Genomic DNA, 19772 nt, shown 5'->3' with positions numbered 1-19772 from the left:
GAGGAACTGGTGGGTAGAGCATGAAAGGAAATCTTGTGGAAGAGAAAAAAAAATCATTTAACAGCACACCCAGTCTAGAAAGCCAAAGTGAATTCAGCTAAATCAGAAAAAGGCATTCTTATTATGGAATAAGAGTGTCCGCAAAGGGAGCTATTCCAGAATAGCTATTGCAGTTTGAATTCACACTATATCTAATTCTGGAATAACTTCCTTATGTGGACAAGCCCTTAGTTGTTCATCCACAGTGCAACTTCAATCTGAAATGTGAGTTAAAATGGCTGAATAAATTGTTTTCAGATTTGGTTAAAGAAAAGCATTCTCTGAAGCCATCTATGCCAAACATGTACAGACAGATACTCCTCGGATAAAAGGGGGTTGTAATAAGTGATGGACCAGCTTTCACAGCAGCGGAGTGAAGCAGTGACTGCACCATCCTGGTATCAGATTTTGTTTCTAAAATTAGAAATCTGAATCAGCAGATTATTTCTAGCTCACATTGTTTGTTTAAATGAATTAAACAGCAGAAAAATGTTGAACAACAAGATATTTAACTTATTAAAACCTGAGATTTCCAGGTAGTTCAGAATGTTCTGTTTTGACAGAATCTTGCTGTGTTCTCAGCAAAATTCCTTAATTATTCTTTCCTCAACTTCCCATTCCAAGACAACATACTCAATGCAAATCAACCCATACAGACTTCAGTTATCTTTTGTCTTATGGCTCCTGTGTATTTGTTTCATTGAACATTTTTCTTTAAAAGAGAAAGAGTTCTATGTTAGACTATACTCATTATAAAAGCAAATAAAATAAATATTCAGGAAAGGGGTGAAATAAAATGCTGAACTTCAAATGAGATAATAGCTAATACAATTACTCATAGGCTTACTTTGCTGTAGCTACATTATTGTAGTATGTAGTGACATGGCAAAGCATTCAATTGCTCGAAGTTGCATACCTGTTAAGGAGGCTTGTGATGCTTTCCTTGCTGGTCATATCATTTCCTGCTAATTTCAGCTATACCTCCAATCCTATATTTCTATTCTCTGTGGCTAGATTTTTGTTTTCTACCAACATTAAATTCTGTGTAAGCAAATGACTAATGCAGGTATGAACTTTGAATGTGACATCCTGACTCTTACATATCCGGTGGCTTAAGAGTTGAATGTGAGAAGCTCTGAAACTGTGCCAAAAATGCTGTTCCCTTTTCAGCTGCTATCAGGGCCAGGGCAAATGAGGAAAAACTGCATTTTAGGCCAGAATATTTTCTATGTCCATTGAAAATTGTTGGAAGTGCAGAAGAAGATTTCTGCTAAAATAGTTTGAAAAAAATCTTAGTGAGCCATGTGCTCTGATGGCTTTGTCAATAAAACAAGAGCTGGATCCTGATTTTGTTTTAAGAATATGAGAGGAAGGAAATGCACTATTATCTTGCTACAGCTGTAAATCAATGATGTGACTGGTGAGTCAGCAAGCCATAAGAGCAGCTCTACTGTAGACTTGTACTTTACAAGGTATAATTTGTAATTTTCCTCTTTCTGAGCAGATAAACATCATGCAGAGTGAAACTGTCCAAGATGTTGTGCTCCTGGATCCTCGCTGGCTCTGTTCTAATGTCCTGGGGAAAATCCTGTCAGTGGAGAATCCCAAAGCCCTACATCATTACAGAGGTCGGTATACCATAGAGGACATCCAGCGCCTGGTATCAGACAGTGATGTGGAAGAACTGATACAGATTTTGGATGCCATGGATATCTGTGCTAGAGATCTTAGCAGTGGAGCAATGGTGGATATTCCAGCGCTGATCAAGACTGACAGTCTTCACAGGTCTTGGACAGATGAGGAGGATGAGGTTCTGATTTATGGTGGTGTTAGAATTGTTCCTGTGGAACACCTTACCCCATTCCCTTGTGGAATTTTCCATAAAGTTCAAGTGAATCTGTGTCGGTGGATTCACCAACAGAATGCAGAGGGAGATGCAGATATACGTCTCTGGGTAAATGGATCAAAGATTGTGAATCGCGGGGCTGAGCTTTTAGTGTTGCTGGTCAACCATGGTCAGGGTATTGAAGTTCAAGTTAGAGGACTGGAAACAGAGAAGATCAAGTGCTGCTTGCTTCTGGATTCTGTTTGTAGCACCATTGATAACTTAATGGCCACAACATTACCAGGCCTGCTGACTGTGAAACATTATCTTAGTCCTCAGCAGCTGAGGGAACATCATGAACCAGTAATGGTCTACCAGCCTAGAGACTTCTTCCGGGCACAAAGCCAGAAGGAGACATCATTGACTAATACCATGGGTGGTTATAAAGAAAGCTTCAGCAGTTTATTGTGCTTTGGATGTCTGGACATCTACTCACAGGGAGGTCTAGGAATGGATATTCATGCTTCTGATCTGAATCTTCTTACAAGGAGGAAACTTAGTCGACTTTTGGATCCACCTGATCCTATGGGCAAGGACTGGTGCCTTCTGGCTATGAACCTGGGCCTTCCTGATCTTGTTGCAAAATACAATACAAACAATGGAACTCAAAATGATTTTCTCCCAAGCCCAGTCCATGCCCTTTTGCAGGAATGGAGCAATGGCCCTGAGAGCACTGTAGGTATCCTAATGTCTAAACTGAGGGAATTAGGCCGCAGAGATGCAGCAGACTTTTTATTGAAGGCATCATCTGTATTCAAAATGAATTTAGATGCTAATGGCCAAGAGGCCTATGCTTCAAGTTGTAACAGTGGGACATCTTACAATTCAATTAGCTCAGTAGTGTCACGGTAAGAACAGAAGTTTTGCATGGACAGTATCTTTTCAAACTGCAGAAAGTGTAAAAGGTACAATATGAGGTTCTAGACATAATAGACTAATTTATAAGCTTCTATATCGAAGGGTCTTTATCCCTCCCTATCACCACCTTTTATGTGAATAATCTTTCTACTTTTAACTGTGAACTGTTGCTTTTTATTTTAGCTGTTAAAGGCTGGTGTAATTCTGGTGTTTTACAATTCTATTCTGATATACAATGTGCTGCTTAATATTGCCATTTTAACTGGGAAGTCTAACTTTTGGATGATGTACTATAATCTTTTTTTAAAGAAATTCAGTTTTCCTAAAAGGAAGAAAGGTGCACAATCATCCAAAATGTGTGTGTTATGCCCTGTTTCATCTTTTCATCATATTCTTTGCTTAACTTTTTTACATTTGTGGGGGGGGGAACACCATTTATGGTCAATTTGCTGGAATTTAACACCATATTATTTATAAATGAAAAAAAAGTGAGTGCCTTTTGCAGAAGAGAGTGTGGTTGAATTGAGTGATTCTGCTGAAGTTATAAGAAAATGCTACCTCTGTTTCACTGTCTGCATGCTGATCATTGCAAGTGGTGCTTGCCTTTTTTGTTTCACCTGCAGCTTTAAGACATTTGGTAAAGATAAATTCATTATTTTACAAACAGGTCTCGTGTTGATACTATGTGTACAAATGCATAAGACTCAATCAGCTTTGATTTCAATCGAACCATAATGTGAAAAAATCTGTTAAGCCTACGGTCACGCTTCATTATGTCCACACATCTCAGGTAAAACTTCAGAGTTGTAGAATTCACCAAGACACGCATAAAATGTTGAGTACTGCAGAATAATAATTGTATAGCTGTCAGTTGTCATTTGTGCATAACAAATAGTTTTCCACTTTTAGATCCTGGTTTGTTTATTTCCTGTACTTGAAGATTTAAAAAAAGGAAGCATGGTTTATTGCAATCAGAAATTTAAAATTGATGTGAAGGAACATGACCCATTCTGTTCTGAAAAGCATGTAATTTTAATGGTACAATATATGTGTATATACATATACTGTATGTGTATATATATATTAATAGTATTATTTTTCCCTTAATCTTTAAGACGTAGTAAAATTTTAAAGGATTTTTTTTACACAAATAAACTGTTGCCTATTGCATCCTTTTCATTTTTTATTTCCTGGGTGCACGCATATTTTTTTAACCCACAAGTTGTCAAAAAATTTATTATTTAAGGGCTTAATCCTACAGGAGCTGTGCCCCTCCTATGAGAATCTGGGCACCTTCAACTTGATTGCAATGGGAGCTTTCAGCACCTTCCAAGATCATGTCTTAAAATACCAGAACTCTGGGAGGGGAAATTTTTTTTTTTAATGCCACTTCTGTGCAATAGATTAGATTCACTTTTCTTTTGAAAAACAACAAACGAAGCAATTTTCCCTTTAGTCTCCTTTTTGTTTGCACAGTGGAGACTAAAATAGAAAGTACAAGTCATCATAAAAAGAAGAATCCCAGTCTTATTTATTATTGTCCAGTTGGCAAGTAGGGGGAACAAACACTAGTTAACGTCCCTTTTTATTAACGATAGCAGTTTTTCTAAATCCACTCTGCATCACTGGGTGAATTAGAGAGCTCTAGTACTTTAAAAATATGTAAATGTTTGTATTTTGTCTCTGCCTTTGCAATATATAATTATTTTTGTGAAGTTCTGCATTATCCACAGAGTTTGGAAGCTGAATGTTATGTCTAAAGTAAGGTGTTTAACACAGTTATTTAATTTACTACCTAGGTGTATAACACTTCTGGGGCTAGGTGATACAGTGGGGTAGTGCACTAGTCTTCTGTCTGGAGACATGAGTGCAGCTATAGAATTGTGCCACAGGTAAATTATTGATGAACTCATCTTCAGCCTTGTCGCTGTCACTGAAAAGGCTTTGTAAGTATAGATACACCAGTAGAGCTATACCAGCAAACTCCACCATCCCCACCCCTGGAGAGACAGCTTATACTTGCAAAAGGACTTTTTTTGCCAATATAATTGCATCTACACTCGGGTTTTGCTGGCATAGCTATGTCAGTTAAGGCTGTGATATTTTTCCACATTCCTGACTGACCTATACCAGCAAAAAATTGAAATATAACTCAAGCCTTAGATGTTAGTATATCTCAAAACCACCGTTAACCTCAGCACAGCCATAAGCAACATTGCAAGTAAGCAGAGAGGTGCATTCATGTAGGAGAGCTGCCTGCATTATTATGCCTGATCCTTTGCCAGTGATATTAGTCCCTCATACTAATGATCTCTTGGTGTTTCCCTTGCAAACCCCTTCTTTTAGAAGTTTAATATTCAACCATACCAGTTTGTTGTACGCTGAAAATGAACTTAGATGGTGCCAGATTCAGAGGTGATGTAAGAGAGTCTACCCTGGGGTAACTTACACAGGCAGCCTAGCCTGAGCATGTATAGAGAGAGGTCCTCTAACTTATCGCTTTGTACAACTTCCTATTAGTTGCTTTTCCTCTGTATTGCCATTTCTTGGAGTCCTTCAACATATTTAAGTTGTATACCTGTTTAAACTCCCTTGCAGCCATGTAAATGTGTAACTTACACAGTCTTTACACACCACCTATGAGTATGGCTCAACATCTCAGGCTTTTTGGAATTTATTTGGAGAATCTGAAGAAAAAGAGTTAGCTCCCTTTTGCGTTAAAGTACAAAATCGAAACCAAAATTATTTCCCCTAAAATAATAGAGTTCTTGGGACTCAGAATTTGCTTGTTGCAAATTTCATTATGGCCATTAATATCCATTGTGTACTAGCTACTTTACCTCCTTAGGAAAAAATAAACTGAGTTAATTCATTAAGCAAAGTACATGCACTTGTGGCCACATTAGCGATACTATTTCCATTCATCTACAGAAAAAGAGAAATTTTGTACATAGAAGAAAACTACACCACCGCTCTCCAGCCTCACCACTACAAAATTTATGGTCAAGATTTTAAAAAAACAGTGCCCAGAGTTAGGCTCCTTAATCCATAAGTCTACACTTTCAAGTCACTTCCTACTTATCCTCCTTTACCAAGCTTCGTGTTGTCTCCTGTCTCCTTCGCTCCGCCAGTGCTCCCATTCTCATTCCTTCATTTATCAGAGTCTCATACAATTGCTTCCGTGCCCTCCATGCAATCCTTCTGCATGGTACAACCTCCCTGGCCTTGTTTGCAAGGCCTATCCTGTCTGCATCGGACCCACTTCTGCTGTGTTAGGAATCAAGTTGACTTGTATATAAATTGCCTGTTGTTATTCACCTAGCCTCACACTCTACATGTTTGTCCATAAATTGCTCCTTGAGGAAGGAATCCTTTTTTTTTTTTTTCCCCTCACATGTTTCGACAGTGTCTAGCACACAGGCACTACTCATAATAAATAATATTTAGGCTCCTAAAAGTTCTGATTTTCAGAAGTGCTGAACACACAAGGACTTCAATAGTTGCTGCTGGCTGTTCAATACTGACATTTATTGAAGTGCCTAAAAATAGATTTAGCAACCTAACTTGGAGCACAACACTTTAAAAAAAAATTTAACCTATATTTCTATGAGCACCATCATTCCTTGTCTTGTGTGTGTGTGTATATGTGTGTATATATATATATATATAGTCACACATGGGAGTTACGGCAGACTGAAGTAGCATATGGGAAATGTCCTCCCCGCTCTATTATTAGAGTTGATTATTTATATATTGTTATGCTTTCTGTTAATTTCATCCTCTAGTTTTCCTAGTATGACTTATTTATCTCCATCATTCAAGCCCTGATCCTGGAACTCCAGGAAGTCAATAGGCCTCCACATGGGAGCAGAAGTTTGCCTACTGAGTCAGTTGCAGGATTGGGGCTTGAGACTGTTTTTACCCTATGGAAACTATACTGGCATAGGTATGTTGGCATAACCCTGTAGTGTAGACAAAGCCTGTGACACAGATGGGCTTTTTTCTGTCAATGTTGGAACACCACCTCCCAGAATGGAGTTAACTACATTGATGGAAAAGGATTCTTCAGTCAACATAGCTGAGTCAATGCTTTTTTTGCCTCTGTTTTCACTAACAAGGTCAGCTCCCAGACTGCTGCGCTGGGCATCACAAAATGCGGAAGAGATGGCCAGCCCTCTGTGGAGATAGAGGCGGTTAGGGACTATTTAGAAAAGCTGGACGTGCACAAGTCCATGGGGCCGGACGAGTTGCATCCGAGAGTGCTGAAGGAATTGGCGGCTGTGATTGCAGAGCCACTGGCCATTATCTTTGAAAACTCGTGGCGAACCGGGGAAGTCCCGGATGACTGGAAAAAGGCTAATGTAGTGCCAATCTTTAAAAAAGGGAAGAAGGAAGATCCTGGGAACTACAGGCCAGTCAGCCTCACCTCAGTCCCTGGAAAAATCATGGAGCAGGTCCTCAAAGAATCAATCCTGAAGCACTTGCATGAGAGGAAAGTGATCAGGAACAGCCAGCATGGATTCACCAAGGGAAGGTCATGCCTGACTAATCTAATCGCCTTTTATGATGAGATTACTGGTTCTGTGGATGAAGGGAAAGCAGTGGATGTATTGTTTCTTGACTTTAGCAAAGCTTTTGACACGGTCTCCCATAGTATTCTTGTCAGCAAGTTAAGGAAGTATGGGCTGGATGAATGCACTATAAGGTGGGTAGAAAGCTGGCTAAATTGTCGGGCTCAACGGGTAGTGATCAATGGCTCCATGTCTAGTTGGCAGCCGGTATCAAGTGGAGTGCCCCAAGGGTCGGTCCTGGGGCCGGTTTTATTCAATATCTTCATAAATGATCTGGAGGATGGTGTGGATTGCACTCTCAGCAAATTTGCGGATGATACTAAACTGGGAGGAGTGGTAGATACGCTGGAGGGGAGGGATAGGATACAGAAGGACCTAGACCAATTGGAAGATTGGGCCAAAAGGAATCTGATGAGGTTCAATAAGGATAAGTGCAGGGTCCTGCACTTAGGACGGAAGAACCCAATGCACAGCTACAGACTAGGGACCGAATGGCTAGGCAGCAGTTCTGCAGAAAAGGACCTAGGGGTGACAGTGGACGAGAAGCTGGATATGAGTCAGCAGTGTGCCCTTGTTGCCAAGAAGGCCAATGGCATTTTGGGATGTATAAGTAGGGGCATAGCGAGCAGATCGAGGGACGTGATCGTTCCCCTCTATTCGACATTGGTGAGGCCTCATCTGGAGTACTGTGTCCAGTTTTGGGCCCCACACTTCAAGAAGGATGTGGATAAATTGGAGAGAGTCCAGCGAAGGGCAACAAAAATGATTAGGGGACTGGAACACATGAGTTATGAGGAGAGGCTGAGGGAGCTGGGATTGTTTAGCCTGCAGAAGAGAAGAATGAGGGGGGATTTGATAGCTGCTTTCAACTACCTGAAAGGGGGTTCCAAAGAGGATGGCTCTAGACTGTTCTCAATGGTAGCAGATGACAGAATGAGGAGTAATGGTCTCAAGTTGCAGTGGGGGAGGTTTAGATTGGATATTAGGAAAAACTTTTTCACTAAGAGGGTGGTGAAACACTGGAATGCGTTACCTAGGGAGGTGGTAGAATCTCCTTCCTTAGAGGTTTTTAAGGTCAGGCTTGACAAAGCCCTGGCTGGGATGATTTAACTGGGAATTGGTCCTGCTTTGAGCAGGGGGTTGGACTAGATGACCTTCTGGGGTCCCTTCCAACCCTGATATTCTATGATTCTATGAGTCTACACAGGGGTTAGTTTGGCATAGTTATTCTGGTGAGGGGTGTGTTTAAAACAAAAACACAATCCTGACCAATGTACATATGCCATAATTTTTAAGTGTGGCTCTCTGAAGGGGCAGGGAGTTGTCTGACTTGTTGTCATGGGCAGTGCCAAGCACAGATGTGGTGAACAGTTAATAATAGTATTAGTATTAGGCTTAACCTTACAAGATACTGAGCACCATCAACTCCAAATTCTTTGTTGGGAGATGGGGATGCGCATTCTGCACCTTGTAGAATCAGGTGCTTAGCGGGCTGCTAGTGATGTAGGGGGAGATTTTTTTGTGTATCTGTTGGCTAGCATGGGATAGAGTTTGGAGGAAAGCTAATCTTGGATAAAAGCATGGCTGGTTCCCTCAGTCGATTTCAGACTTTTTTAAAAAATGTTTTTATGGGCTTATACTTTATCTTGCTGAACCAGCCAGCTTTGTGCAGACAGGATATTTTCCTTTATTTCACCAAGCCCTTAGGCTCTGGCAATGGTGTGTTTCCATTTCCTGTGAACATAGCTCTGGGAGCATGCATCCATGGTCATTGTGATGAATCTCTGGAATTTGCTTATTGCATCATTCCTAGTGCAAAAGTTGGTAGTTAGGAAAGTAATAGAAGTGAATCACAGTCATCAGATAGCAGTGGTCCAAGTTACTTTCTGTAAATCATGTGCTGAATTAGTAATATTCAAAAAGGTATTGCTTCATAGTGCATTGTCCTGGAACTGCTTTTTTTGACAGACTTGCTTTATAAAGCAGTGCCAATGGATTGTATCTTCTTCACTTACTATTTTATTTCATTGCCATTGATTTTTCTTTTTCAAGTGAGCTCTGGTTTATAATACTAAAAAATTATCTTTAAATTTGCAGATCATAACAATTAATACGTGTTGGATTTCATTTAAACATTAAACCATTACTTTGTTCTAAGTCATGTTGCCAAAGTTACTGTAACTTGCAGCCATCTTCTTTATAAATATTTGATCAAATTGTTCCTTACAGGTTTCAGAGTAGCAGCCGTGTTCGTCTGTATCCGCAAAAAGAAAAGGAGTACTTGTGGCACCTTAGAGACTAACCGATTTATTTGAGCATAAGCTTTTGTGAGCTATAGCTCACTTCATCGGATGCATTCAGTGAAGTGAGCTGTAGCTCACGCTCAAATAAATTTGTTAGTCTCTAAGGTGCCACAGGTCCTCCTTTTCTTTTTGTTCCTTACAGTTAATTTTTATTACCTGAGCTCCTTGTTTTATATTTTTATAAGGGAGAAAGATTTCCCAAAGCAAAATCCATTTCTGTACAAGTCTGGCAAGTGTGCCTGCTCTGTTACTGACACATAATTTCAACTAATTTTGTGATTGTGCTTTATTAGCCAGATTCATATTTTGAATCATTGAAATCTAAAGCCTGGTATAATACATCTGTAGAATTGCAAAAAAGTGGCATTTTTATCCTTAATTTATATAGAGAGGAGAAGCTGGGTGGTCTTGCTCAGTTTTAAGGCATGAGAATAAAGAAGTGAAGATGTGAGGACACAATTTCACGAGTACACATGTCTAAACAAATAATTAATATGATGTGTAGTTTAGTCTCTAACTGTTCTGCAAATATTTTAAATCAAAAGAAAAAATGCTCCTATTAATAGAAACACTGCTTCATTCATACAGAGTGCAGTGCTGTCCTGCCTTCTGCTTTTTTTTATTTTACCAAGTTACCTCAATGGGTCTTTTAAGTTTACAAATCACTCAAAGATTTTCTCTTATTGGATTCAGAGGGTGCCTTGCTCATATTTTGGATAGTGAAAGGGAATTGGTTAGGTGGTTTCCAGATCTTGTAGCCCTATGTCAGAACTGCTGAAGAAAGATTCAAATTCCAGTAGAAGTAGCTTCAGAATAGTTTATAATCTTTCATAAGGAAAGTGCTTTGAAGGATTGTTTCTGAACTGCACTGAACTGGTCTGCATGCTGTATGGATGTGCAGTCAGAGAAAGATCAGAATTCTTCTCTTTCACTACACCACTAAAAATTCAGAGTACTCCATTGAACTCAGTGATTTTGCAACAGAGGACAGAACTTTGGCTCATAGTTTTTACAATGGAAAAACTGCACTGACTCTGAATCACTCATTTAGAATATTTAAAAGTGCAGCTTTAGTTTTAAGACTTGTATTGTATGATTCATAATAAATAACCCAACTCTATATAGTTGAATCCTGCTAATGAAATACCTGAAGATGGATATTGAGGGATCTCAAAAGAGTACTTTATACCTCATAATCCATTGTAATCAATGAACAAATATGTTGTGTTTGTAAAGCACAATATTAATGTAAGGTAGGCAAAGATCTTCATTCATCCACTAGCCCAATTTTCATTTAGCTTTCAAAATAAATAATCCAGGCAACAACCCGAATTTACAACACAGTTATTCAAGGCCAAGATATATTCCAGACATTCTTGCTGTTATAAATGTTCTTATTTAATGAATGCATGAGAATTTGGATACTGCAGTATCTCACTGAGCATGTAGATATGCAAGAAAGCAAGCATTTCAGGCATAACCATTTTCTCTATATAATCAACTTTTTGGAGATGTTGCTTTTGGGCCATGCAGCACTGCCCTGCACAGGGAGCTACAGGAAGCTCTGGTTAGTACTTCTGGTCACTTGCTAACCAAGCCAACCCACTGCCTTAAGGGTACAGTCTCCACTCTTGTAGTGCCTGATCTTACTCCCTATGGGAGTTTTGCTTAGTTTTGAAAGAAGTCCTATTAATCCTCTTTTAGTACCTGCAAATTATGCCCTCAAGTAATTGTGAGGACCGGATTAAAAACAGCAACGTCCAGAAGGTCACCAAAATGAGGTCACTTTGGATGGAGGTGAGAAAAGACTTTTCTTCTTGAGCTATGGCAGTTTTAAATAATCAGCTGATACAAACCCACAAACTGAAAGCAGCTACATGTTTTAGACTTCTTGTAACTCTGATGATTGAAAGAGAATTGTGAAATACTTTTTAAAAAGTGTATTTAACACATTTAAAATATGCCAGATTAGCAGCAAAGGTAATTACAGAACCAATTTACCCTAAATTCCAGTCCAGTGTGGGCAGTGACCATGTGAACTTCCACGCAGGAAAGTACCTCAAAGCCAACAGGGAGTCGGAAATGTCTTGCATACATTTGTGTAGAGCAATCTGGAATTGTGTGGTGGTGTAGGTAGGCATGGCAATGAGTTCTGACTGCTTCATGTTTAGAGGAATTCATGTAGGTATTTAGGCCTTCCACGTCCCTTGTCATGTTACATTTTGAGCATCTCAGTAAATACAGATTTTAAGAATAAATTGCATTTACTGTTTAAAACAGTTAACACACTTATCTCTGAGTCCTGTGCATGGGCTCTCCGGAGCTGGAAAACCCACGGGGGAAAATTGGTGGGTGCTCTGCACCCATCGGCACTTCCCTGCTCCAGCTCACCTCCACCTCCTCCCCTCAGGACGCCTTCCCCACTTCTCCCCCTAGCTCCCAGCACTTGCTGCCAGCGAAACAAGCTGTGGGAAGGAGGGGGGAGGAGCGGGAATGCGGCATGCTCACGGGAGGAGGCGGGGCTGGGGTGGGGATTTGGGGAAGGGGTCCAATAGGGGCAGGAAGGGGGCAGAGTTGGGACGGAGACTGGGGAAGGGGTTAGAATGGGGGCAGGGCAGGGGTGGAGTCAAGGGCGGGGGGGGGCATAACCACCCCCCAGCACCATGAGAAGTTGGTGCCTATGGCCCTGTGTGAGGCTGCACAGGTGAAACAGTCATGAAGGGGGTCTCGCCCTGCATTTTTGTGTGTGACAAAAGGAGTCTCTTTTCTGGCTCCAAATAGGCCCAATTGAGGGTCTTGCTGAGAAGAGCAATTAAGTCCCATGTCAGCATGGACCCACTGGCCCGAAGTCTCCACACAGGTGACATGAAAGTGCAGCAGTTACAATTGCAGGCATAGAAAAACTGAGTTCCACAGGCTGGGAGTGTGAATTCTATGGCTCCTACTCATCGGTTCCCCTCACACAGTCGAAGCAGAAAGGGGTGAATTACTCACCTGCTGCTATTAGGTTAGTTAATTTCTCTAAAGAGAACGTTTTCTGTTGTAAATATTAAAATCAACCTGTTAATCGACTGAGAGACTCAAAACGCAACATGTCTACACTATGAAAGTAAAACTGCATGTATTTCTAAGGATACTGTGATTACAAAGAACACGATACTTCCATGGTTAAACATCCAAACGGTACACTTGGTAATTATGACAATAGCTTTTAAATATTTTTCTATGTAAAAGTTCACACTGGGTGCTTAAAATGACTCTATGTTCAATAAATGTCTGACAAATACACCAAAAGAACCCACCATGTTCTGACCCTGTATATCAGGCGCCCAGGGCAAAACATACTTTGATACAAATGTCCATTCGGTCTCTGACTGAGTCATTCAGCAGCAGTTTAGAGCCACCACTGCAACACATGGTTGCGTTTATAATTAACAGGATTAAATACCGGAATGTTTTATGTCCTGCTACTTTGCCATTTGCTGCTGAGCAACGCGTAATGATAAAGTTTTTTAAATCGATCCATTGAACGGTTCATTACAGCTTAGCTTTGGTTAGGAACATTAAATATAAGCACATGTGAGAGGTGAGTGACATTTCAGAATGTCTGAAATATACTGTATAGACCAGCCTTGTGTGTTCTTTGTGTATAACTGTGAGATTCCCTGCTGAACTATACTTATGTACATTAGAAGTGCGAGAAGTGGGAACCAGAAGATCCGAGTTCTATTCCTTCCTCTGTCACAGACTTGTAACATGGCTTTTGGAAAGTCAGGTTTTTAAGAGAGACCCTGCACAGCTGCCTTTTCCTATGGGAGCAGTTAGTCAAATCTTCCCACTTGGATGGCTGTGTATCCAGTATGCAGGCGCTGCCATGTACTTACCCACCCAAACGTAGCATCTTTTTATGGGTTCACATTGTACCTGCAGAAAAGAGGCTGCCTTTTGAAAAGCTTGAGTGACATCCTAGCCTCGCTTTAGTCAATTAGAGTTTTGCCACTGATGTCAGTGTGGACAAGATTTTACTTCTGGGTCCTAATCCTTCTGGGTCTTGATCCCTTTGGGTTTCATTACTCCTTAGCTGTAAAATCCAGCTCACAATAATTTAGAGGTTTAAAACATCTTAATTCCTGGCTGTTTGTAAAGCCCTCTGAGATCCTGTGTTATAGAATTGCAAAGTATCTTTCCCAAGTCCCCGTCTCTCTCAGCTCTGAGAGGTTGTGTAGTGCTCTAGTACCACTTTTTAACCCCGAGGTGGAGATGTTTCCATAGTGGACGAAGTTGTTTGTAAAGTTCTTTGGGGCCTTTCACAAGGGTTCTCTAATCCGTTAACTGTAGTTGATTTGTCAGAGCTGCGCTTATGAGTTGGACAAGAGTTGGGAGGATATGAAAGGATAATGAATGGGCACAGATGTGAAAAGTGGTGTTTTTTAAGGGGTCTGAATTTCCTTTGATAACAAGGGGCAAATTTTCAAAGGGACCTCAACCCAGCCTCTAACTTTGCACCTGCAAGTGCTGGGGCAACCAAAAGTCGGATTTGCATGTGCATTAATTGATTTGCACCCACAAATGCCTTCCGCACTGGAAAGCAGTGTTGGGCTGTGCCCTAAATCTTAAACCTGCACATTTAAAGACCATTCTTCAAAATCTGACACTACAATTGAGCCAGTTAGAGTGTGTCTTAGAGCCACAGCCATGCACTGGAGTGGGCAGAGCTATGACACCCGAGTAAGAGCCCTGGGGAGTGCTACCACTGTATATTTCTCTCCAAACCCAATCAGTAGAGTTGGCAGGGCCCATGTTACTGTCGCCTCCTTAAATCTCATAATGTCATTTTGGGGTAGCTCAAGGCCTATCCAGGAGTAATCTTTGTACTGTGCCCACCCCACTGTAAAAGGGAATTAGGAGGAGAGCAGCCCAGTGAACCTGTTCACTAGCTACCCATGCACCACACAGCGCGCAGTGCAATCTGATCCAAATCGCAGTTTAGACCATATGGTTGGTTAGAATATTTTCCTATATTTTTTCTGCATATCCGTGATCTAGGTGGGTCAAGTTACTCTGCTAAAGTTACCTTCACAGGATTTGCAGTAGAGTAAATGATTAGAGTAAATGATGGCCTGCCACGAGACAGAGGCACATGACTGAAGTGAATGAGTTTAAATGTTTGCTTTGCAAAGCTGTTCTCCAAGAAATGTGGAACATCTCAAGTAATTCTGCTGATGCTGTTAAAGTGACATGTATGTGATGCCTTCTGAGTCGCAGTGTGTCACTTTTGACTGCTTGTTGCTAGGCATAGCATTGCAAAACAACCTCTATACTCTGATCACAGTGATGAATATTTCCATAATTATTATTTCTGTTGCAGTAGCCCCTGAGGACCCCAGAAAGGGATCAGGGCCCCATTGTGCTAGGCACTGGACAAACAAATAACATAAACAGTCCCTGCCCCAGATTGCTCACAAGCTAAAAATTAGAAAATGCATAATGAGGCATAAACTTACTAAAGGGCTGTGAAGAGAAGGTAACACGACAGGTGCATTTCTAGAAATTATTAGTCCATAGTGATGTATAATCAGGGAACTGGCAATTTTCACAGTTGAGAAACAAATTCACAGCTTCCTGGAGTATAAGGCCAGAAGGGTATATTAGGTCATCTAGTCTGATCTTCTGTATATAACAGGCCATTAAATTGCATCCAGCTCTTCCTCAAGAGGTGTTCCTGTGGCTCCTCCGCTGTAGGTGTCGGTGCGCCCCTGCGCCGTTGTTCGGAGATTTTTACAGCAGTACCCGTATCGGCCATGCATGTGCGGAGCCTGCCTCACATATCAGTCTTGTCTTAATAGTGCACATGCACTGCCGAACTCCTCAGTTCCTTCTCTACCATCCCCAGCCGGAGTCTACAGCAGACTCTTAAAACTTTTTCTCTTACCCATTCTACATCCTTTTTTCCCTTACTTTAGCACTCTAGTTACTAGATAAGTTAATGGTTTAAAAAAAAAAAATTTCGTTCCCGCTTGTTCCTCTCAGCCTCCAGCCGACGCTAATATGCCTGGCTCCCCAGGATTTAAGCGGTGCACTACGTGCAGGGACGCCATCCCTATCTTGGATGGTCATTTCAAGTGTATAAAATGTACTTCACTCCATGAAAGACTCAAGAACGACATTACTGTCTCCCAGTATCCCAACCCCTGCAAATAGGAAGAGACAATATAGATACCAACCTTATCAACTTCCATGCTACCCAATGTATACTCAACAAAGACCATATGAACAACAACGTCCGTGACCAAGATATCAATGTCACTGCACCAATTCATCAGCTCCACGTCAACCCCATTCCACTAATCAGCAAATTTGAAGATGTGACCGACTGATGGTATAGAAAACAGCATCCCTATTTCAGTGCCCATTTCCCCCCTATCCCTTTTCAGGGACCCCTCTCACAAACAACTGCTCCACCAAGAGGTGCATCACCCCCTCCAATTAGGAACAGTACAACCGGCGCCTGACCAACACAGAGGAAAAGGGTTCTACTCCCATTACTTTTTAACACAAAAGAAAACTGAGGGATGGTGACCCATTCTCAACCTCAGATGCCTCAATAAATTCTTTAAATAAAATTTTAAAAAAATACAAAATGCTGACTCTTGCGAGCATAATTCCAGCACTGGAGAGGGAGATTGAATTTTCAGCCCTCGACCTGCAGGATGCTTATTTCATGTGACCATACATCCTGCCCACAGATGTTTTATTCACTTTGTTCTGGGCTCACAACACTACCAGTACAGGGTCCTACCTTTCAGCCTCTCGACTGCCCCTCGTGTCTTTTTCCAAACTCCTCACAGTTATAACAGCTCATCTCAGGCAGCAAATCATAATTTTTACTTACCTCAACAACTGCCTTTTTAAAGCCAGGATGCTCCAATAAGCCATTCAATCCACACAACGGACAGTCCAATGTTTCCATGTTCTTCGCCTGCAAAATAACAAAGAAAATCTTCGCTCACTCCCACCCAACAACTGGAGTTCATAGCAGCACATTTTGACTCATGCAAAAGAATAGCATCTCTCCCACTCCACCTTTTTAGCACTATCAACCTTTTCGTTCCCAAGCTGTGCAACAGTTCACAAGTGGCTGCACGAGTTTGCCTACAACTCTGAGGCCACATGGCCTCTTGCACTTTGTAGTCAGGAACGCTCACCTCTTCATGAGGTGTTTCCAAAGCCGGATTCCACTGTCTACAGATCAAGTAAGTGTCCATGGTCTGAACAAACTTTTATATATACCTCCCAGAGTCTAGGACTCCCTCCATTGGTGGACATTGCCTCACAACCTTTGCTACGGGTCCCCTTTCTACAGGACGTCCCATCGGTTGTCTTACTACAGACGCATCCCTTACAATATAGGGAGTACACATGCCCCAATACACTAGCCAGGGTCTTTTGTCTCCTGCCGAGATGTCCCTTCACATCAACGTCTAGAACTCTGAACGAAACACAATGCCTGCCTCCAACTGCTCCTTTCATACAAAACCAACATGTCAGGATAATGACCGACAACACCATTGCCTACACCTTTTATGTAAACAGGCAATGTGAGGGGGGGCGTGATCCCACTCCCTTTGAACAGAAGCAATGAAACGATGGAATTGGTGTCTCGGACACAATGTCTGAATATCAGCTGCATACTTACCTGGCTCTCTCAATACCACTGTGACGACTTCAGCAGAAGATTTCCCATAGACCACGAATGGGAACTAAATGAGGAGATAGTACTAGACATATTCCACATGTGGGGATACCCAACCACAGACCTTTTTGCAACTGCAGCAAACAAGAAATGCCGAAGATTTTGTTCCAGAGTGGGACTAGGCAAACGCTCCTCGGTGGATGTGTTCATGTTCCCATGGAACACCGACCTAATGTATGCATTTCCCCGATACCACTCATACACAAATTATTAATAACAATACAAACACACCAAACCAGGGTCCTAATGATAGCCCCACATGGCCCAGACAGGCATGATACCCCTTCCTTACCAAGATGTCGCTTTCCGCACCCATCTCACTACCCTCCACCTGAATCTCTGGTCCCAACAACAGGGTGTACTACTCCACCCCAATTTAACCATGTTACACCTCAAAGTTTGGCTCCTTCATGGTTCTCTCATGCCGAGCGAATTTGCTCAGAACAGGTTAAAAATGTACTCCTTCTTAGCACAACAAATTCTACATGCACCACCTACCTTTATAACTGGACAAGATTTACACACTGGTGGGCTGTCACAAACACCGCTCCTTTTTTCTGTGCCTCTCCCACTAATCCTCGACTATCTATTAGAGATTAAATTCTCTGGACTCTCCCTGAGTCCCATCAAACTCCACTTGACCGCAATTACAGTGTTCTATGATGCCATCGACGATGGGACTATTTTTGCTCATCCCATTACTAAGTGATTGCTTAAGGGACCCCAAACCCTATACCCAAACATCAAACTGCCTAATCCATCTTGGGACCTCCTCTTAGTTTTAACATGCCTAACCCAAAACCATTTGAACCATTAGCCACATGTTCCCTCCTACATCTCTATGAAAACTGCATTTCTGGTAGTGATTGCCTGTGTGAGACGCACAAGAGAAATTGTAGCACTCATGGCACATCCGCCGTGCACCATATTTTTAAGGATAAAGTCACCCTATGCTTATTTCCTGAAATTCCCCGAAGGTGCACTCATCTTTCCATGCCAATGAGCCTATCCATCTCCCTATCTTTTCCAAAACCACATGCAAATTCCTTTGAATCTATGATGCACAGTTTGGACATGTGCAGAGCTTTGTCCTTCTACTTCGACAGAACTAAAACCTTTAGGCGTTCCGACAAGCTATTCATCCCCATTGCAGAACGCTCTAAGGGCTCATTTATCTCTAACAACCTACTTTCTAACTGGATCTAGAGTTGCATTTGTCTCTGTTATCAACTACAGAACGTGACTCCTCCTACCTTTATCAGGACTCACTCCACCAGATCTATGGTGGCCTCAGTGACCTTTCTACATAACGTCCCCCTTTAAGGACATGTCCAGAGCTGCCATTTGGGCTTTTGAAAACACGTTTGCAAAATATTATGCTTTTACACAGGGACCCATCATTGATATGCGTGTGGGCAGAGCTGTTCTATCTACTGCATTCCTTCCAGATCCGAAATCCCTACCTCCTTGAGAGATGCTGCTTTTCAGGCACCTACAGTGGAGCATCCACAGGGACACCTCTTGAAGAAGAAGAGGAGGTTACTCATCTGTGCAGTAACTGACGTTCTTCGAGATGAGTGTCCCTGTGGGTGCTCCACTCCATAACTTCCTCCCCTCTACTTCGGAGCTGGGCAGCCCACCTCCCAGGCTTTCCAATAAGCCTGTCCTGCCGCTCTGAACAGCATGGTAAGGATGTGAGGGGAGAGGTGGATAAGGGGCAGGAGGTCAGGGGACAGGAAGCAGGTGGGGCACCAGGAGGGTGGGGAGTCCTGGGGGGGGGACAGGGAGTGGGAGGGGGTCCTGGGAGGGGACAAGGAGCAGGGGGGTTGATGGGTCGGTGGTTTTGATTGGGGAGGCACAGACTTCCCGACCCAGCCCTCCATACCGTTTCGATGTGGCCCTCGGGCCAAAAAGTTTGCCAACCCCTGCTTTAAACAATTGTGGATGCTTGGCATGGTGGATGTTACACAGGCATCCCCATGAAATATCAGATTAGAGACAGGGTTCTGATCCTGGCCATCAAGGCTCTTAATGGGAAACTCCCATAGGAATAGCCTCTCCCACCCATGCAGTAACTTCCATAGCAGATAATTCCATCATTCCTGCAGCGTGTATCAAGTGCTCTTTGTCCTCTGACCACCCCTTCCCAGGACCTCCACCCCCATCTAACCCCCCTGCTCCTTGTCCCCTGACCGCCCTCTCCTGGGCCCGACGGCCCCTAACCACCACCCCAGGAACCCACCCCCTACCCAACCCCCCCGTTCCCTGTCCCCTGACCGCCCCCACACCAGAACCTCCGCCCCATCCAACTGCCTGCTGCTCCCTGTCCCCTGACTGCTCCCTCCTGGGACCTACCCCCTATC

The 19772-nt window shown here is 42.3% G+C and overlaps 1 protein-coding gene across 7 annotated transcripts in view; it reads left to right on the top strand.

The window, feature by feature from the left end:
- The window catches only part of DAPK1 (death associated protein kinase 1), a 123541-nt gene extending 119044 nt beyond the window's left edge, over positions 1 to 4497 (top strand). For all 7 annotated transcript variants that reach the window (XM_073344991.1, XM_073344992.1, XM_073344993.1 and 4 more), the window contains one exon: positions 1544 to 4497. In XM_073344991.1, the coding sequence (XP_073201092.1) occupies positions 1544 to 2776 (1233 nt within the window). In that variant the 3' untranslated portion in view covers positions 2777 to 4497. The remainder of the gene's footprint in view (positions 1 to 1543) is intronic.
- Positions 4498 to 19772: the final 15275 nt, after the last annotated feature.

Source organism: Lepidochelys kempii, chromosome 5, assembly GCF_965140265.1.
Source record: "Lepidochelys kempii isolate rLepKem1 chromosome 5, rLepKem1.hap2, whole genome shotgun sequence".
NCBI lineage: Eukaryota > Metazoa > Chordata > Testudines > Cheloniidae > Lepidochelys > Lepidochelys kempii.
Note: the sequence above shows the minus strand (reverse complement) of the source record. Positions and strands in the feature narration are given on the sequence as shown.